General features: G+C 38.4%; 1 protein-coding gene across 5 annotated transcripts in view; it reads right to left on the reverse strand.

Moving 5' to 3' along the window:
* Ctnna2 (catenin alpha 2) overlaps nt 1-18,924 on the reverse strand; it is a 1,018,271-nt gene that overhangs the window by 259,346 nt on the left and 740,001 nt on the right. For all 5 annotated transcript variants that reach the window (XM_052174030.1, XM_052174029.1, XM_052174028.1 and 2 more), the window contains one exon: nt 603-755. In XM_052174030.1, coding sequence (XP_052029990.1) covers nt 603-755 — 153 coding nt within the window. The remainder of the gene's footprint in view (nt 1-602; nt 756-18,924) is intronic.

Here is an 18,924-nt window from a genome sequence, read left to right on the forward strand (position 1 = left end):
ATTAGGCTACTAGGGGTTATTTAACCTCCTGCAGGAAAGTCCTTAGCTAAGTTTTTATAAATACTCCCCAAAGTCTCACTGGTTCCGCAAGCCAGGCTCAGATGAAATAATTTCCTTGGCCTGTCCTTAGAGCCCTATCTGGAGACAACAGACATTTGTTCATGCCTTTCCAGTAAAACTCACACAATCTAGGCTTCAATGCATGCAGTAGGGTGGGGAGTGTGGAGGGTGAAAAGGAAACATGCTCTAAACTGTCCATCTGGAAGTTTTAATTCCACTCCTTCCAATCAAACCTACCACTCAGTACTGGAGAACCCTCACTACTACAGTTTTAGCCTCTGTCTATTGCTCAGAAAAATGAGCAGAAACATTTTGCTTTATGAAGAATCATGACACACAGCAAGGGAAGGTGGCTAATCACTTGTTTCCTTGGAGAGGAAAATACTCAGAAAGTGAAGGTGGAAAAAAAAGCTTCTAGTACTTGGCTTTTTAAAAGAAAACCACAAGGCAACAGTCTATTAAAATTTCAAAAGCCATATGTAGAGAAATATTGTATCTCAGCATCTTGTAGTGTGTCACCTAAGTCTCCAGGTCTGACTTACCTCCACCAGCTTGTTGGCGTGTTCACGGAAAACTTGGGCATATTCCTTCACCTCCTTCTCATTCCCGCTCTTTGCAGCCTCAATGAGAACCAGCAAAGGGACATTGGTTTCCAAGAAAGAATCTGATATGTGATCCATCACAGCTTTCCGAAGCTGCAGTTAAAAACAAAAGCAGATAGACATTAAGAATAGCACTGTCAATCTTCCTAAATCACCATCGCACTTTCATTACAATGTAAACAATTGTGATGGTTAGCTTAAATTGAGAAGTTGACACAACTTAGAATCTGCTGGAAAATTGTCTCAATGAGAGATTGCCTAGATCAGATTGGCATGTTGAGGTATCTGTGGGGAATTTTCTTGATTGTGCTCATTGATGTGGGAAGACCCAGGCCATCATAGGGAGTATTATTCCATAGGCAAGGAATTCTAGACTATATAAATGTGGAGCAGGGGATGGTAAGAACTAAGAATCAAGCACATATTTATTATCTCTCTGCTACTGACCAGATAGAACTAGTTGTTTAGGGTTCCTCTTGCCTTGAGTTTGCCACAATAATTGACCATAAGTCAACTGTAAGTCAAACAAACCCTTTCTCCACTCAGTGGAGCTTTTTGTCTGGATGATGATCACAGAAACAAAGTTGTAGCTGCAACAATAATAATTCAACTCCCTTCTGGATTTTCTCTTATATCAAAGGCAGATTGAGGTATGTCTGCTTACAGACTATATGCATTATACCTCTTGAAAATTACGTACACAAACTGCAGTTCAAAATACTGACCAAAGATTTGTTCTCATTCTTCACTGAACTGTCAATTTGGCTCTAAGAATTCAGAGATCTGGTAAAGTTCATGAACTCAGGCTTCTCAGCAGTGGGGATATCTAGGTACTAATCAGTCATTGTGGAGAACTTCACATCAGATACTGAGCCTTGAGGCCACCCTTGAAACTTTAGCACTGAGTGGCCTCCCGCCCTTTTCACATCCACTGTTTGTGCTTTATAAAAAGAAAAGAGGAAACATCTGAAAATCATAAAAATATTCCAGCCCAGGTGCTATGGTGATGCAGTTGCTATGTTCCAGGAAAAAAAATACTTAGAATTATGTTTCAAGGTAAGAATAAACAAACCCGAATCTTCTAACAATGCATAATTACATACCATCCCCACACTATTAAAATAAGTAGGGCAGCTGCATAAAAACAAAATAAAACTATCCCTGAACAATCACCTTGCTTCTACTTTATTCATAATCATCCAAACTTATATGGGCTACAAATAAAAATAAACACAAGAGACAATGGTGAACAATCTGTACATTTCCCAAATCAATTTATTAACATTCAGCCAGGACGATGTAGGAGAGTTTTGACAATGTGACATACTCAATGAGACTGATCAGAAGTGGTGTCAATGAAGCCCTGTTCATTTGAGCACTAATTAGCATAAAAACATATCTGCATGTGTGTGAGTTTGTTTGGCTTCCCTCTAAAGTGCTCTGACATATTTCACTTTGTAAAATACAAGGAAGACTATGTGAAGTTAAAGTCACTACAATACTTGTTTGGCAAAAAAATGTATAAAATTCCTTCCTGGAAGTGATATTAGTTATTTACAATGTCATCTTTTAGGGGTATTTATCATATGCCAACACTCAAATAATTTCTCTCAATAGTGTGTTGTTGAAGTAACTCAACAATAATATGAAACACAGAACATTATTAAGAAAGCTCACCAGGTGAAAGGGCTGGGACTCAGACTAGTGAAACCACTTGCATTCAGTCCTGATAGGGCAATGAAAAGAAACAGCAAACGGAGACCTGAAGGGATCTTACAGGGAACACTTCAAACTAACCTGCCAAAGCTGCTTCAAGAGCATTGGTGATTCATGTAGAGAAGATATGAGTAGAAATATATTAAAAAATAACTTTCAGGGACAAGAGAAACAGATATGTGAAAGTCTCCATAAGGAGCAAGGCATAAGAAAATTCAGGTTATCCCACGAACCAAGCCACAGACTCTTAATGCCAACAAAAAGTAGCTGAAGGAGCTCTGTGATGCCATACAGACCATCTGTATCTGTATCAACTCTTCCTAAAGTCTCAGGCAGAATTTGCTTACAAAAATGAGGAAAGAGAGCTACAAGGAGTAGTTTGTCCCTATATACATTGAAACTATACCAGAAAGATGTGCTTATAAAACAAAAGAAAATAGCATCTTTTAACAAAGGTAACATAGGATCTCAAATTAAATAAAGGACTTTATAGACTAAATATAAGGTGTGAAAGAATGCAAATTGTTGTAAAAAGAAACAAGGACCTAGGCATGATGATGTATACCTGTGATCCAGTACTCGTGAGTCCAGGCAGGACAATTACCATGAACTTGAAAAGCTAGATCGTGAGTCCCAGGCCCATCAGAACTACAGTATAAGAGCCCCTCTAAAAATTAAAATAGAAGAAATGACTCAGTGATTTCAATATACTTTCTGCACTTGCAGTGGATGGAGTTCAGTTCCAAGCATCTATGTTGTTTATGCCACAAGGGAACAATTCAAACTAACATACCATAGCTGCTGGCAGAGCAGAGCTTCACATAGAAAAGGGAAAGGTAGGTGTAAATTTAAAAAACAAAGAAAAACAAACAACAACAACAAAATCTTGACTGGGACAAGAAAGACAATATATGGAGAAAGTCCGGATATGAGCCATATGGTGACCTTCCTGGGCAGCACCATACATGTACACACACACACACACACACACACACACTAAATCTTTAAAAAGATAGTGCTTAAGGCTTACATTTTACAATTCCGAGGCAAAATTGCAAATAATTTTAAAAAAGGAATGAAAATTATAGCAAGTACCTTACAAGGAAAAGAGAAGGAAAAAAGTCAAAACAAGATTGGCAAGGGCTTAAAGGGATGTGAGAAAAGATGACGAATCAAAACAGGAAAAGAAATTCAATACATGGCTTCCAGGCAACCCCGAAGAAAGGAAGTCAAAGTCGTTTTAACTACTTATACCAAGACTTATAAAAGAGAATTCTAAGCAGACACAGAAAAGGTGTTCATGTACCAAGCTTACCTTCCCCCACTCCCCAAAGGAAAGGTCAAAAATAACAAAATGTAGTCTGTTATGGAAGTGTATATCTATAATTTTATCCCCCTGGGGAAACTCATTCGTAAGTTTAAATCCTGAGGGGGGGGGAGGGAACTTTGTGAGAGAAGGAGAAAAAAAATAAGAGTCGGTAGGATAGGTGAGAGAATGGAAACTCAGGGGCACAAGCATGAGTAGAAAATGGGAAAAAATGTATACATTCATAAGAAATATCTACACCGTGAGTGCTTTTTGTAATGGACAGGTCTAGAATCTATGAGCCAGAGCAGAAATGGCTATCATGCCTCTCTTCCTTCCTGTGCCACACCAGACCTGATCAGTCAGTTCTAGCACACATACATTTATGCTGATCTCAGTTCTGCTTCCTAATCTTTCTCAGCACAGTGCTCTAGGCAGCTCGTTCTCATCAACCCTGCTATTTCCTACTGGATAAAAGCTTTCACCTTTTTGCTAGACATCCTTGAAATGGGAGCTTTCTTTAGGTGTAATTATCTATGTCTCTAAGAAATCCACAACCACCTTACATTTTAGAATTAAAGTGAACGAGTCTAGGCTGGGTTGATGAGATGGTATTTTATTAAAAGATCCGGCAACTTAGCATCTGTCCCATCACCACCATGTTTAGAACAATACTATTAAGAATTGATGTATTAACTTTTTAAATATTACAATGTAAGGCATAGCCAACAAGGTCAAAGTTGGATGTATAGGAGTATGATTCAAATAAAGCTCAAAATTCTGAAGGCTTAATATTTTTCCTTGAACGTAGTAGCTGCCCCAGGCTTTTCATGATTACTGACATATTTTACCACAGTTCCTTAAGCTTTGTGCTATAATTATTATTAAAAATGAAAGATCAAAGCAACGAAGTGACTGGGCCAGCAGCCATCCAGCCTAGAGGGTTTGACAAAAACTGAGCCTCATTAAGTCAAGCAAATTTTAGCCAGTGTGAAGGTCAGTTCTGGTAATTAGTCAATGCAATAATCCACGCAAAGCCACTTTAATAAGTCAAGGTGCCTCAAGTGCACAAGCTCCCATAATGCTAAAGGTACTTGTCCAGCCTGGTATGGCACTGGTGAACAGAGGGTATCCATGAACCTACAGGAAAAGCCCTAAAAAGATAATCACCAGGTTTGCTTGATTTGTATTCTTTTAAAGAGAAATACAATATTCATTGGTCATTATCTTGATGATACCACAAAGCAAAATCATTTTAATTGGGACACATGTGCATCTTAATGGAACCAAGAACCTAAAAGAAAAAAAAAATGAATAGCTCATCAGGCCTTGTGTTTATCCTCCCACTACACCCATTCCTCATGAAATTCAGGCTCTGCTGGTTCAGTTAAAATACAGCCATCCATTATTGGAGCACCTATGTGCAAATGCCTTGAGTGAGTTTGACCAGATTCAGTCTGTACCCTCCAGAACAGCAGAAACAGTCAAATAGTCAAAATAAAAGTCAGAAAACATGCCTCTCTGATGGAATAAAAAGCACTTAGAGAAACTCTGGTAAAGGAAGCACATTTATTCAATCATCATGACCCTTTTATGACTTTTCTCCTTAACTCTGCAACATAGTGCCAGGCCTTCCCAGATACTGGTTTGGCCATGTGGTCATATCCAATGAGAACCTACATGATGCTCCTAATGGGCTTGTAGGTCTTGCTCTCTGCATTTCCTTGAGTTGATTGAGGATAACAATCAAGTTATCCTATTTTTGATGGTTTGACAAGTTGACTACACATGAAATCAACTAAGAGATAAGCTGCTGTAAACAGCTATAAGCAATTTTCTTGATTATATTAGTTGATGTGGAAAGAGCCATCGTAACAGTCAGAGGGTAGAGTGTACTAGGCTGTAAAAAGTGGAGAAAACAATGTTAGCACCAGCACCATGCATTTCCCATTCTCCATTTTCTACTTATGATTGTGATATGGCCAAGTGCTTCAAGCTCCTGCTGCCTTGACTTGCCTGTCGTGGCAGACTGTGTACCTTTGGACTGTGAGTTGAAATAAACCCTTCATTAACTTGATCTGCCAGAGTAGTTTATTGCAGCAAGAGAAAAGAAAACTGAGGCTCTTGATTTTCATCTGAAGGAGAGGGATGGCAAACATGTGGAATAGAACAGATCTGGGCATCTTACATCAAGTGAGAGCCACCAAGAAACAAAGCAGTCAAGGGGAAAACAGACAGACTTTTGAGCAAGAGTTGCTATTGTTATACGCCTCCAGTGCTATTCCAATACACTGCCATGACAATAAATGACTGATTATGCAAGTATTTTAAGAAAATAGGTTTTAGTGGTCATTGAGTCACCTTGTCAGGGAAAGTGGAAAAGAAGTCTTGGAAACAGTGTTTTGTTCATTTATCTGACTAGTTTGTCATTTCAATGCAGTCTTATTTCTGAAAGCAGGCCATGTTCCGTTCTATAATCATGAATCTTATTTAAAAATATCAAGGCTATAATTTCTTATTTGTATAGGTTAAAAATCATCTTTAGTTAAAAAGTTGTTTCAATGAGAGCTGTTCCAGAAGGACCAGAGCAGGTGTTTAGTTCCATCTGTTGATTTCATTTTCTGCCCCAGCACACACAGGTCTGAGTCAAAGTCCTCTTTTTCCTATATGATGGGCAAGGGTAATTGCTTTCATGAGAAGAGACAATAAAAGGTTGCCTCAGGGTTCATGGGAGCAATTATTGAGGATCTCCAGATGGCCTCTGTCCAGCAGGTGCAGCAGCTTGACTTGGTGGCAGAAAAATATTTGCAGAAAACTGAGCCCACAATGGCTAGGTTCAGGATAAGGGATCTGTTGCGGGAATAGAGGATGCATTCAGAAAGTAATGCAGCACATGAAAAAGAGTTAGCAAAGATAGGGAAGGAAGAGACAGACTGGAAGTTTATATTTTTCATTAACAATCTTTGTCTAGAACTTCTAATTTTGTGTCACTGATCTAAAGTGTTAGAAAACTTTTTTTCACTCAAAGAGTAGGTTGTGGGGCTGAAGAGATGACTCAGTGTGAGAGCATTTGCTGTCCAAGCCTGAGAACCTTCATGTAACTTCACAGCATCCACGCAAAAAGCTGGGCATAGTTGCATGGTTTTCTGGTTATATGGTTGCATGTACCTGCATTGGGAAATAAGAACAGGCAGAGCCAAGGAGTTCAACCTAGCTGGCATAGTGAGCTTTCAGCTCAGTTAGAGACTCTGTCTCAGGGTAATGAGATTGAGAGTGGTAGAAGATGACACCAGAGGTACTGCTTAGACACCTACATGCATTCACATGGACGGACACACACACACACACACACACAGAGAGAGAGAGAGAGAGAGAGAGAGAGAGAGAGAGAGAGAGAGAGAGAGACTAGCCATCATTTTCTTCACTTCAGAGGTGAGAAAATTGAAACAAAAGAATTAAGTGGCTAACTCATATTCATATAGCTCTTAATGAATGGAACTTGAGAAATACCTAGGAACAAGTTCTTCTAGGGAGAAAAGTGAAGTACAGAGATGATTCTGGTAGCTCCCATCTCAAAAATCACATGAAACTTTCTTACTTCTTTAGACTTTAAGACTTTGAAAAAAAACTTGACTCATAACCTATATGCTAGATAGATAGATAGATAGATAGATAGATAGATAGATAGATAGATGACTAATAGATATACACACAGAGACAGATAGAGGCGTACAGAAATACATGGCTTACACAGCTGGCTTTCCGTATCCAGAGAGTCCATATCTGTCACAACAAAGTTCTGCCCAAAGGAAATTAATTGACCATTAGGAATGATGAAGAGTAAGTTAAAGGACACATGAGACTTGAAAGAGGAACTGTCTGGGGATGGGGAGTTAAGAGGGAGGAACCAAAGAAGTAGGATGTTGAGGAGACAGAAAGGACTTCAGACAAACAGTCTGTTAAAAAAAACTCATAAAGTATCTAACACAGTATATAATGGTTTTTAAAAACATAAAAGATATGTTTTTCTTGGAAACATTTATAAATACCTCTGTACTATAAAGATACAAAATACATTAATCATTATTCCCTAAACAGTATAGCATCACTATTATTTACATAACATTTATCCTGTATTAAGTATTGAAAGTAACCTGCAGGTGATACCCTGGATATTCTCACACCAAAAACTATGTAACACTTGGTTAACCCAGAATAAGGAGTATGCTTTCAAACACCCAATAAAAAAATCAGGACAAGCTAAGATTGTCTCAGAAAGCTGCCTCATTAAAGAAGAATATAGGTAAGTTATCTGCAAATATAATGCCAGTTTATATAAGAGGAGAGAGCATCTATAGATTTTTAGTATTCAAGGGAGCCCTGGCATTATGGACACATAAAGAAAACATATACAACTGTGGGTCACTGATTGGTAAATTATTTTAAAATAGAAAGTTGCAAAAGGTTAATAAAGTGAGTTTCTCTGGCTTCTAATTGGGTTGAAGCCAAAGAATAAAAGATTACTCCCAGAAATGAGTGGGATTCAATGTTGTATGGTTTGATGTGATAATTATAACATCTAAGGAAAGCTTCAAGCCTTCAGTGGTATAGGGGAGCCCACATCTGCCTTACTCTAGAGAGTTTTGAAAGGAAAATATGCCCAACAGCATCTAGACAATATGGCAGTTGTCTTTTGGAACCGGTCTCATTATGTGGTCCTTACTAGTCTGAAACTCTATATGTATAACACTCTGGGCTCAAACTCACAGAAATCTACTTGCCTATCCTTCCCACGTGTGAGGATTAAAGATGTATACCATCACACCCAGCCTAATGCTCTGACTTTCATTCTTATATCTTCTAGGATCAAACTACATTTGTCCTAATATATCTGTTACTCTGTTCATAACACAAGAATATCCATAGCTGAGAGCCAGCTGTCTCAGCAAGTGAGACCAGGGATATGTTAATCTTGGTGTCATCCAGTAAGTATCAGGACACATCCCTTCTGCCTTCATTAGCTCATGGGCCCTGTAACTTGCATCCCTGATGAACAGTGTCATATTTTTTGACCCCTCCACTAAACAGGCAATATAATTCCTCTGTAAGCTGTCTACTAAAATGGCTCAAATGCCCTTGTCTACAAGCTGGAAGGCATAGTTAATACTTTTTACATAAGTTGGAAGAACAAAAATTTAGCTATCAATCAAACAGGGCAGAAAGGAATGATTTGACAAAATCATTCATTAAGTGTGACAGCAGTCAAGAATTTTTCCAACTGTTAAAGCATAAGGAAATATTAATTGCACAAGACAAGACATTTAAAAGTATTAGCTCGGCACATCCTGTCTATTTTACCCAATTAAGCCTCTATCAATGTAAATAATCGCATTGTCCTCTGTAAATCCAAAAGAACACAGTTACAGATCAGACCTGTGTAAACTGTGTGTTTCCCTATTTCATGGGAGAGGAATACCATAATAGGATAGATAGGCACTGGAACTCATAAGCAGGAGAAGAAAAGTTAAACTGTCTCAAAAATGACCCAATGATGTCTGCCTTTGTTGTAGACATGATAGCTATATGTTGTAGATAGAGTTACACTCAAGTATGTTTTTACAAAAGTGTGGGATACTTGGGGTTTTGCTGGTTTTGTTTTGTTTTGCTTTTCATTTGTTTTTGTCTGTTTTGTTTTATACAAAGTCCAAAATGCTGAAGCTATTTCATGACTATGAAACAGTTCCTATGAAAAAAGGAGAGCACAAGGCCTCTCCCCAGCCAGACAAATTAGCATATGCTTAAGCTTGCTGAAGACTCTGGTGACTGTGTACTCTAAATTGCCTGGAGAACAATGCCCTGCATCCCTTTGCAGGAGGATGCCTGTGACCCTTGGGGTCAGCAGAGTGTCTATATGAGAGATGCAGGAAGTCAGTTCCCTTCAGGTTCAGCAGGATGCAGTAGCCACTGTTGGTTCAAGCTTTGAGAGTCTGACTCTGAGTGGATTGTTTTAGGCATATTTAAGCAGCACACAATTTGGAGAAATGTTGCCTGTGATATTTAACTTAGCCCAGTGTGCACAACAAAGCTCAAGGCATTGAAAATTGCCTTGGAACTCTCATAAAGTACAAGTGACTCCTTCCATAAAGATATAGATTAGGAAACAGGCTGAAAAGACAGAAGTTTATGATAGGGTATGGGACAGGATCAGGTATAGCCTGGACACACAGAGAATACAAAGGTCACCAGGCTGTCTGTTAACCAACTTTAATTCCAGCCTTGTCGTCTGAAAACAAGTTGTACACCTCTCTCATTGAAGAAGCAATTCTGTGCATTTAACATTCCTGGATTAACTAGTGCTTATCTGTGGGAACAAGGACTTACATGCCACCTGTCTTTAATAGGTAGCTGTCCTTTCCTAGAACATTGAAAAAAATCTCTCTTTACCTTCGACTTCATGATGGCAAAACTCTGGTCTGACCTCAAAGTGGGAAATATGGTTCCATAAAGGGGGAAAATCTACAAAATATTCAAATTTTTATTAAGAAGATTTAAGAGTTTTCCTGAAGAAACAAACAGAGGGAGAGATGTGTTAATGCACTTATCCTGAAGAGGCAGGAATCATATGAGAAGAAATGGGGCTAGAAAAAGGGCTCACTGGTCAAGAGAGTTTAGTGCACTTACAAAGGACCCAGGTTCAACACCCAGCACCCACATGAGGAAGATTTACAACTACATGTATCTTCAGTAACAGAGGATCTGATTCCATTTCCCAACTGTAGAGGCACCAGCATATAACCTATGCATATAAACTCATACAGGGCACATAATACACATGATTTTCTGTTGCTTTTAAAGAAAAGTAGAAATCTTTAATAGAGACAGGCTTCATTTCTTACATCCCTCTAATCTCACAGGGACTAGTAGCCACTCATGTAGGCCTTCCACTTGAAACATTATAAAGTATACATCTGAAACTCCTGGTTCACCAGCAAGCATCTTTGACCAAGATGATGATGATGATGATGATGATGATGATGATGATGATAAAATAAAATATTACATTGTTTTCTTGTAGCTGAAAACTGTACTATTCTCCTTGAGGGGTTGTTGCTTAGAACCTCGGCTGGGCAAAATCGCTCAAACTACCTTCCTTTCCATTCTTCACTTCTACATCTAGGAAAGTACTCACTATCAGCTTGATTTCTTTCCATATTTGCTCAGGACAAAACGGGATCAAGGAATACTATCTGGCTTTATCATTCTGAGTATTCAACAACTGTCTTTGGCTAATGGGCATTCAATAGGTACAGTTGCTCAAATCAAGTGAGAAAGTCAAGAGTTAAGTAAGTAACAACATAAGTTCACCCCAACAAGATCTCTCAGGAATTTTGAGCAATGCTGTTCAAATAGTGATTTAATTCCCCTAGAACTGATAAGCAGTTAAAAAGACAATTATTGGGAATGTTGGTTTGAAAACAGGCTGACTAATGAACACTTTAAAAATGAGTGTGAAAAGGAGCTGAGGATATCATATATATAATTTAGTCATAATAATACTTGCTGTTCTTGATCATTCCAGTTACAAGAGATCCAACAGCCTCTTCTGGTCTTTGTGTGTACCAAATATACACAGATATACAGGGAAATTATAAAATAATAAATCTTCAAAAAAGCAACTATTCAGGTATGGTGGCACATTCCCATAATCTCCATTTGTTTTTCTTTTTTAGAATGTAATATAATTACCACGTCTCCCTACTCTTTTCTCCCTCCAAATCCTTTTTCCTCTCCTTCAAATCCATTAATGCCTTCCTTTATCATTAATAGTTATTGCAAGCATATAGAAATGTGGGCCTAAATATACATATATACATGTGCCTAAATAATACACACACACACACACACACACACACACACACACACACATCTATATGTTCAACAGTTTTGTTGAGTCTGTATAATGTTACTTGTATGCATCTTTTTAGGGAAGATTGTTTGCCACTAGACAACCAAGTGCTATGTTTTTCTTGTGAATGACTGTCTCTTTTGCTCCCAATTTTGCTCAGTTGCCTAAACGTCACTGTGTAGGATTTAAGCCTTTCAGGTTTTTCTTCAAGTTTGGCATGGTTGTTGATGGCATTATGCCCATACTTGGGGTCTTTTGATGGTGGGACTTTGCAGGTAGGAGACTGACTCTCACAATAAACTCCATGATCCTCTGTCTCTTACACTCTTTCTGCCTCCTTTTCCACAATGTTCTCTGAGCCTTAGATGTGGGAGTGTTTTGTAGATGTATCCTTTTGGACGGTGCTCTGCCCTTTGCATTTGGATTGGTTGTGATTTTCTGTAGTATTTTTCATCTATTGCAAGGAGAAATTTCCTTGATGATGGGTTTGGACTACACTTATCTGTGGGTATAATGGCAAACATTTATAAATTGTTAATAAGAAGTGTTTCTTAACAAATGATCCCTTCATGGGTCAAATGACACTCTCACAGGGGTTCTGCATATCAGCAATCCTGCATAATCAGATATTTACATTACAATTCTTAACAGTAACCAAATTACAATTATGAGGTATCATTGACAAAAACTTTATTATCCAGGGCCACCACAACATAAAGAACTGTGTTAAAGGGTGACATCATTAGGAAGGTTCAGAACCACTGTTGTTAGGATTAGGATTATGCTGTTTTAGCACATGTGTGATTGAAAATTCTCCTCCAATCATCATGACTTCACTAGCACTGAATAGGTAGCTAGGTTTCCAATACCAAGTATGTTTTCCCTCTTGTGGTGTAGGTCTTAAATCCAATTAGAGAGATATTGGTTGTTGCCAAAGTACTGCATAAACTACTGTATCCATAGAGTTATTGTGCCCTGATGGTCATTGATGTAGTTGATAAGCATTATAGCTAATTGATTTCTTCCTTCCTTTGGTAGCTTGCATGGCACTTTGTAATATTTTGAAAGCTAGTTCTTAGGGAGATATTTAAGTCAGTATTTAGGTCTTAAAGGGTATTTAAGTCAGTTGTAGATTATTGTATTCTTAACAGTTGCTGAAGTTTCCCCTAGAAAACATTTCTGAGCAATCCCTTATTATTGCACCACATTCCCATTTGTAAAACCCCTACAAAATTATTTGTGCTATTGCTATTTAAAGAAAAGATGAAAGATGAAGTCAGATTAACAGACCTTTAGTTTGAGGGAAACTAAACACTCCTATTCTAATACCTATTGTATCTCAAGCTGTGTTTACTTCTAGAGCAGAAATGGGAAGACTCTTTATGTAGAGAGATTTGGCTTTTATTCAGTCATTGTGTCTCCATCTCAGCTACTCAATCAACAGTGCAGCCATAGAAGAAATGAATTGATACAAATTTCTCTTAAAAGAGAGATTGAGGGATTGGAGGCAGAAGCGATAGTTTGCCATCACTTGTTCTATTTTCACAGGTTCATTTTAGTCTTCTGTCCCTCTGGTTCTGTCTATCAGTTGCTACTACAATCATATTTCAAGCTCCACTGACTCTAGAGTCACTGAAAACTGATCATCTATTTTACCTTGGAAAGTTAAAAGGAGGTTAGAACCAGACTCCTAGTATCCCTGCATGGTCTGTTGTACCCAGCCTTCTTTGACCCAGTTGGCTTTTGTTCTTTCTCTGGCTCTCACTTCACTAAGAAACACCCATGATTGCTCTTATTTATATGAAACTCCTTTGAGAAGAGAAGCTCTGAGGCAAGAAAAGAAGACTAAGAAATAAAAGAAATGAGACTCAAAGCTGTTCGCTTTTCCCCTCCAACTTTGTGAATTAGAAAGGTATCTGGTAAGGTTCCACGACATATTTAATGTATGTGTCCTGACCTGTAATGGCTTCTGAATCTTGATATTATACCTAAGCTGGCAATATTGGCGAGGGCCGTTTTACAGACTGTGCAAGTGCTCAGTGAATGCACTCAAGGAGCAGCTGTAACCAAAGTCTAAAGTAATCCGTGATTACCTGAAGTTAGTAAATCACAACTTATCTACTTCCTTTAAGCTTGCCATTTGGACACCCACAGATACAGCTTAAGGGCACACTCAGCTAAGCCTGAAGATTTCAAGGGAGGGTCCAAAGGAATGGCCCAGTGCCAGGGATGCTTCAAGTTCTGACTTCCCCAGCTCATGGAACTCTGTGCTCTCCCTCCCCAGTTTTTCTGGTCTCCCAAAACTCCTATCTTGCTTTGCCCTTTAGTCCTTTGCAGAGCTGGGGTTTAAACTGCACCTATTTAAGGCAGCCTGATCCTATTTGAAATTGAAGAAATCAAATATATAGAAAGTTCTGCCCCGGGCTGGAGAGATGGCTTGGCAGTTAAGAGCAATGACTGCTCTTCTGAAGGTCCTGAGTTCAATTCCCAGCAACCACATGGTGGCTCACAACCATCCGTAATGAGATCCGACACCCTCTTCTGGAGTGTCTGAAGACAGCTACAGTGTACTTATATATAATAATAAATAAATCTTTGGGGAAAAAAAAAGAGAGGAAGTTAAAAAAAAAAAAAGAAAGAAAGTTCTGCCCCCAGCAGTAAGTGGGATTAACATGCTAATAAAAAAACATAGAAATTCATATAAAACACAGAAACTATGGAAGAAGAAAGGAAGGAAGATGGTAGTGTGACTGGTTAATGATTCAAATTTCTGACAAGCACTTCTGGTCAAATCTGATAAAAGAATCTTATCTCCAAATTGTTCAGAACAAATAGCTCTCCTCTGACTCTGGAACACTTGGCACAATCTGGTCAACTAATTCTCACCAAGTCCAGGCCGGTTGGCTCATCTCTTTTATTTAATCAGCTATACCCCAGCTCAAGTGAAAATGTTTCACATCCACCCACCCCCGAACAAGATTAACAAAAATAAAAAGTATCAAAATCATATACATAGTTCAACTTCATGTCTGAGACTGGACACACATATGCATGACTTAAGAAAGAGAAAAATGGTAATTATCTTAACCAAGAAGCTTATTATAATGATTATTGTTGAAAAAGTCAGGATACATTAATAATTGAGATTTACCTTACGCTATTCCCATTAAGGGATTTTTAATAAAAGCTATATACTAAAATGAAAGTGTACCAATTTTAAAGACTACAGTCATTAAAAAGGACAAACTTCACAATTAGTCCACTTGGGAACTCTAACTCATAAGCCTCATCTTGGTACAAACTTTAATTTTACTATTGGAAATTCAACACTGCTGTGTTTTAAAAAACAAAACAAAAATATGAAAACAAATTATTTGATGGTAATCAGTCTTGACAATAGACAATCAAGAGAAGATAAAGGCTAAACAAATGTCACAAGATATCAAGGGACAGTTGGGCTTCTCTGCCCCTCACACATCACCAAGCACAAATGGGCATCATGGATGAGCAAGTGAAGAGGGCTGGTTCGCTTGGGTGTCTTGGTGACTTCTCAGGTTCTAAGCCTTAACTCTCTTAGCACTCAGGATCTGAAAATCAAAAGAAATCACTGAAAGCTACTTCTAATTTTGGAAAACGTGGCACAGTTTTGTCAATGAATTCTCACTGACTAACCCTAAATAAATCTGCTCTCAGCCAGAGGGGTTTTTGGTTTTGGTTTGGGTTGGGTTTGGGTCTGGGATTGGGTTTTTGTTTGGGTTTGTGTGTCCTTTGTGTTTGTGTTTCGTGTTTTGGTTTTGTTTTTTTGTTTTTTTTTTTTTCTTGGTTTTGGTTTTGGTTTGGTTTTTTGGATTAGGTTTTGGTTTTTTGGTTTGGGTGCGCATACGGGTTTGAGTTTTGGTGTGTGTGTGTGTGTGTGTGTGTGTGTGTGTGTGTGTGTGTGTGTGTAGGCACAGCTCTAAATATTGTGATTTGGTTTGAATTGTTTTCTGATTAAAGTCAGACTCTTTCTGACTAGCCCAGGCTAGCTTCAAACACACAATTCCCCTATTTTTATGCCCAATGCTGGTACTAAAGGCAAGTAACCCTCGTACTAATCTGAATGAAGCTGTCTTAGGAACTTTAACTTTGGAAGGCCATTCATCTTGTAGCATGAACTCAATACCAGTATTTAGTATGTACAATATAATTGATTCTGATTCATTTTTTAAAATGCAAAAATTATCTGGCAATGGTACCAGCAGCTGAGAGAAAAGAAAAGAAATCATCTTGGAAGAGAAGATGAAGAAGAGGAGAGGAGGTAGAGGGCTTATAAGATATCTATTGATAGCCTTGGGAAGACATCAAGGTCCCTTCTTCCTCAAGGAGTCCCTGGTTCTCAATCGGTATTTTTCTTTCAAAGAGAGACAAGGAGTAAGCCTAAGTTAGGTAACTGTGGCCTTCCTCATTCCTCCTGGTTTCTCAATTCCTACTCTGTCTTTGGTTTGGAAAAAACCACCTAAACCCTTTAGAAGCATATAACCCCATGATCATCACACAGCTTTTAAAATACTTTGGGTCAGGCCCAGTTTCATGGTACATGTTTGTGATCTTAGTACTTGAGAGGAGAATACATGGAGAGCAGATGTTCAAGATCATCATTGCTGAAGGCTACATGAAATACTGTCTCATTTTTTAAAGAAAATAAATAAGTGGACCTGGCATGGGAAGGCTGAAGCAAAAGGACTTTTGTGACCTTCTGCTATATAACAAATTCAATGCCAATCTGGCCTACAGAATGAAACCTTGCCTTATTTTTAAAAAAGGAAACAGATAAAATAGACAAGGAAAAAGAGATATGGGTTCTCTCAACAAGATGTGAATATGAACTTTCCCCCTCTTATTGAAGGACATTTCTTGTCAAGTTGATTTAATTTCTTGGCATTTTTTATTTTTCTGTCTATGAAGGAAATTTTCCATGCTCCAGCACAACAAAAATGCCTGTTCTGGGTATAGTTTCCTGAAATGGGGTACCATATGTGCATCAGTAAACATTATGTGTAGAGTAAATTAAACCAAGCCTTATAATCAGGCAGTGAGGAAATTACTGTAGACCTCGATGTGTAAATCAGCAGTATTAGAACTCTCCATTTTCTCTGAAGCACTTCAGAGTACCGTAAATGCCCGTGTCACCATGATAAACACAGAGAAGAGGTGCATTTGGAGCAAGAAAACCTAAAATAACGCCACAATTCAAGTAGGTCTTTGAGTGTGGACTCCAAGGTGTCATCCCATAAAATTTAAAGGCCAGCCCTTCTGGCACTGAGGTGAGAGGGTAAAGCAAACCATCTGACACTGAGACCGTGGGGAGGGACTTTCTTCTACAGCAAGTGCTGGGAGCAGTCAATCAGAGCGCTTCTTTCTAATCTAAGCCTAATATAAGGCTTAATATAAGGCCTCTAAGGAGTAGAGGCCTTATAAAACAGAAATAAGTCTATATATCTACCTATAGTTCATCACACAGATAATCATTGCAGATGAGAGCACAAGTTAGATACCTGTTTTGATATTTCATCTCTGTCCTCCGTTCCTGACACAGAAACCTTAAGACTTCTGTAATTTCCTGCTTGTTGACATCTAACAAACAGTTCGTAAGCCCCTTAGAATTTCCTGGGAGAGAGGCACATCCTTCAGTCTAATGAGAAGTCATTTGTTGAGTGCTCAGGTGACCGCAGTGAGAGTGTTTACTGAGGCAAACAGCCATGTGACTATAGGGTTAGAAGCTGTAGCTCTTCTCTGACTTCCAACTTCTGTGGACATGAGGACAAAGGATGAATTGATTACTCGTGGCTAGTGACCTAATCAATCATGCCTTTGTAACAAAGCTACCCCAAGAACTTGAAAAAAGAGCATTGAAAATGGGAGTCAGAAAGTTTCCAGTTTCTCATCATTGTGGGTTATGATACAGCACAAGATAGCATAGTTTTGAGGACCTCCCAAGAGATATCTGTCTGTGTGTCTTTTCATCTGTATCCCTGTAAGGTTATTTATAATAAACTCCTTAATTCAAGTTAAGAATGTCCCTAAGATCTAAAAGTCACTCTGACACATTAATCATAACTCATTTTGATGGTTGGGGAGGCAGAACCATTGGTGGCCAGCTTTTACTTACAAATGGCATGGAGCGTTAACTGTGGTATGGCCTTGTGGGACTGAAGCTCTCCTTGGTAGATAATTTTAGAATTTAATTGAAGTATTCAAGCTAATGTTAGTGAACTTGTCAGTTATATAGAAAAAAAATCCTTCATCAGTGACTGAAGGTAAATATTCTATTGTGAATATGTAACAGTAGGGAAAACCCACATAATTTTTTCTGTTTCTTACATGCCTTAAATGAGGGTTCTTTTTTCCTAAAAACAGATATTGCCTCTGTGAACGGCAATATTCAGCAGAAGATAGTAGGTGTGATAAATGTCCAAAGTCCTAACATATCCTCAGTTATGTCAACCAAATGACTATGGTAAAGGCTAAAAACTACTATTAGATACAAAGGCAGTAGAATTTCAGCCTGAGAGAACCATGGGCTGCTGAGACAACTTTGCACGTAAAGCCACCTGTTGTCAAGCCCAACTACCAAAGTTCAATCACCAAGATGCACGATACACGTGTTAGAAGGAGGGAGCAAACTTCTGAAAACTGCCTTCTGATCTCCACAACCCTTTGACACATGTGTGCCTGAGCGCTCTCTCTCTCTCTCTCTCTCTCTCTCTCTCTCTCTCTCTCTGTGTGTGTGTGTGTGTGTGTGTGTGTGTGTGTGTCCCTCTTTGTCACTCTCTCTGTCTTCTGTATCTCTGTCTCTCAGACACACTGAATAAATGAATAAATAGATAAATAAATGATTTTTAAAAAGAACTGAGAAGAGCTGAAGTTACTGGGAATGCTTGATGAAACACAAATTTTCATTTTCTGTTTAGTTGTCTTAATGCTGGACTCATTATATAGTCTAAATTGTCCTCAAATTCACTAATCCCCATTCCATTCAGTTTTTGTGATACTAGGATTACAGGTATGTCCAACTTCAGCACAGATCTGATGGAATTAAAATCCCCTACAATGGAGTCCACTATTTGCAGTTTAGCTGAATTTGTAAAGTAAGGCAAAGAGCAGATAACTTTTACTTGAAGTACTTATTATAGAATAAATAGACAACTTAGGAACTATAGCAGCATTCTTATCTAAAACAAGAGCAAGTGATGGAGGCTAGACCAAATGTAGACATCTTCTGCATTCTGATTTGGATTCAAACACTGCCCTTATTCCTTCCCTTTCCCATCTCAGCTCAACTACAATAATTAACA

Source organism: Apodemus sylvaticus, chromosome 2, assembly GCF_947179515.1.
Source record: "Apodemus sylvaticus chromosome 2, mApoSyl1.1, whole genome shotgun sequence".
NCBI classification, from domain to species: Eukaryota; Metazoa; Chordata; class Mammalia; order Rodentia; family Muridae; genus Apodemus; species Apodemus sylvaticus.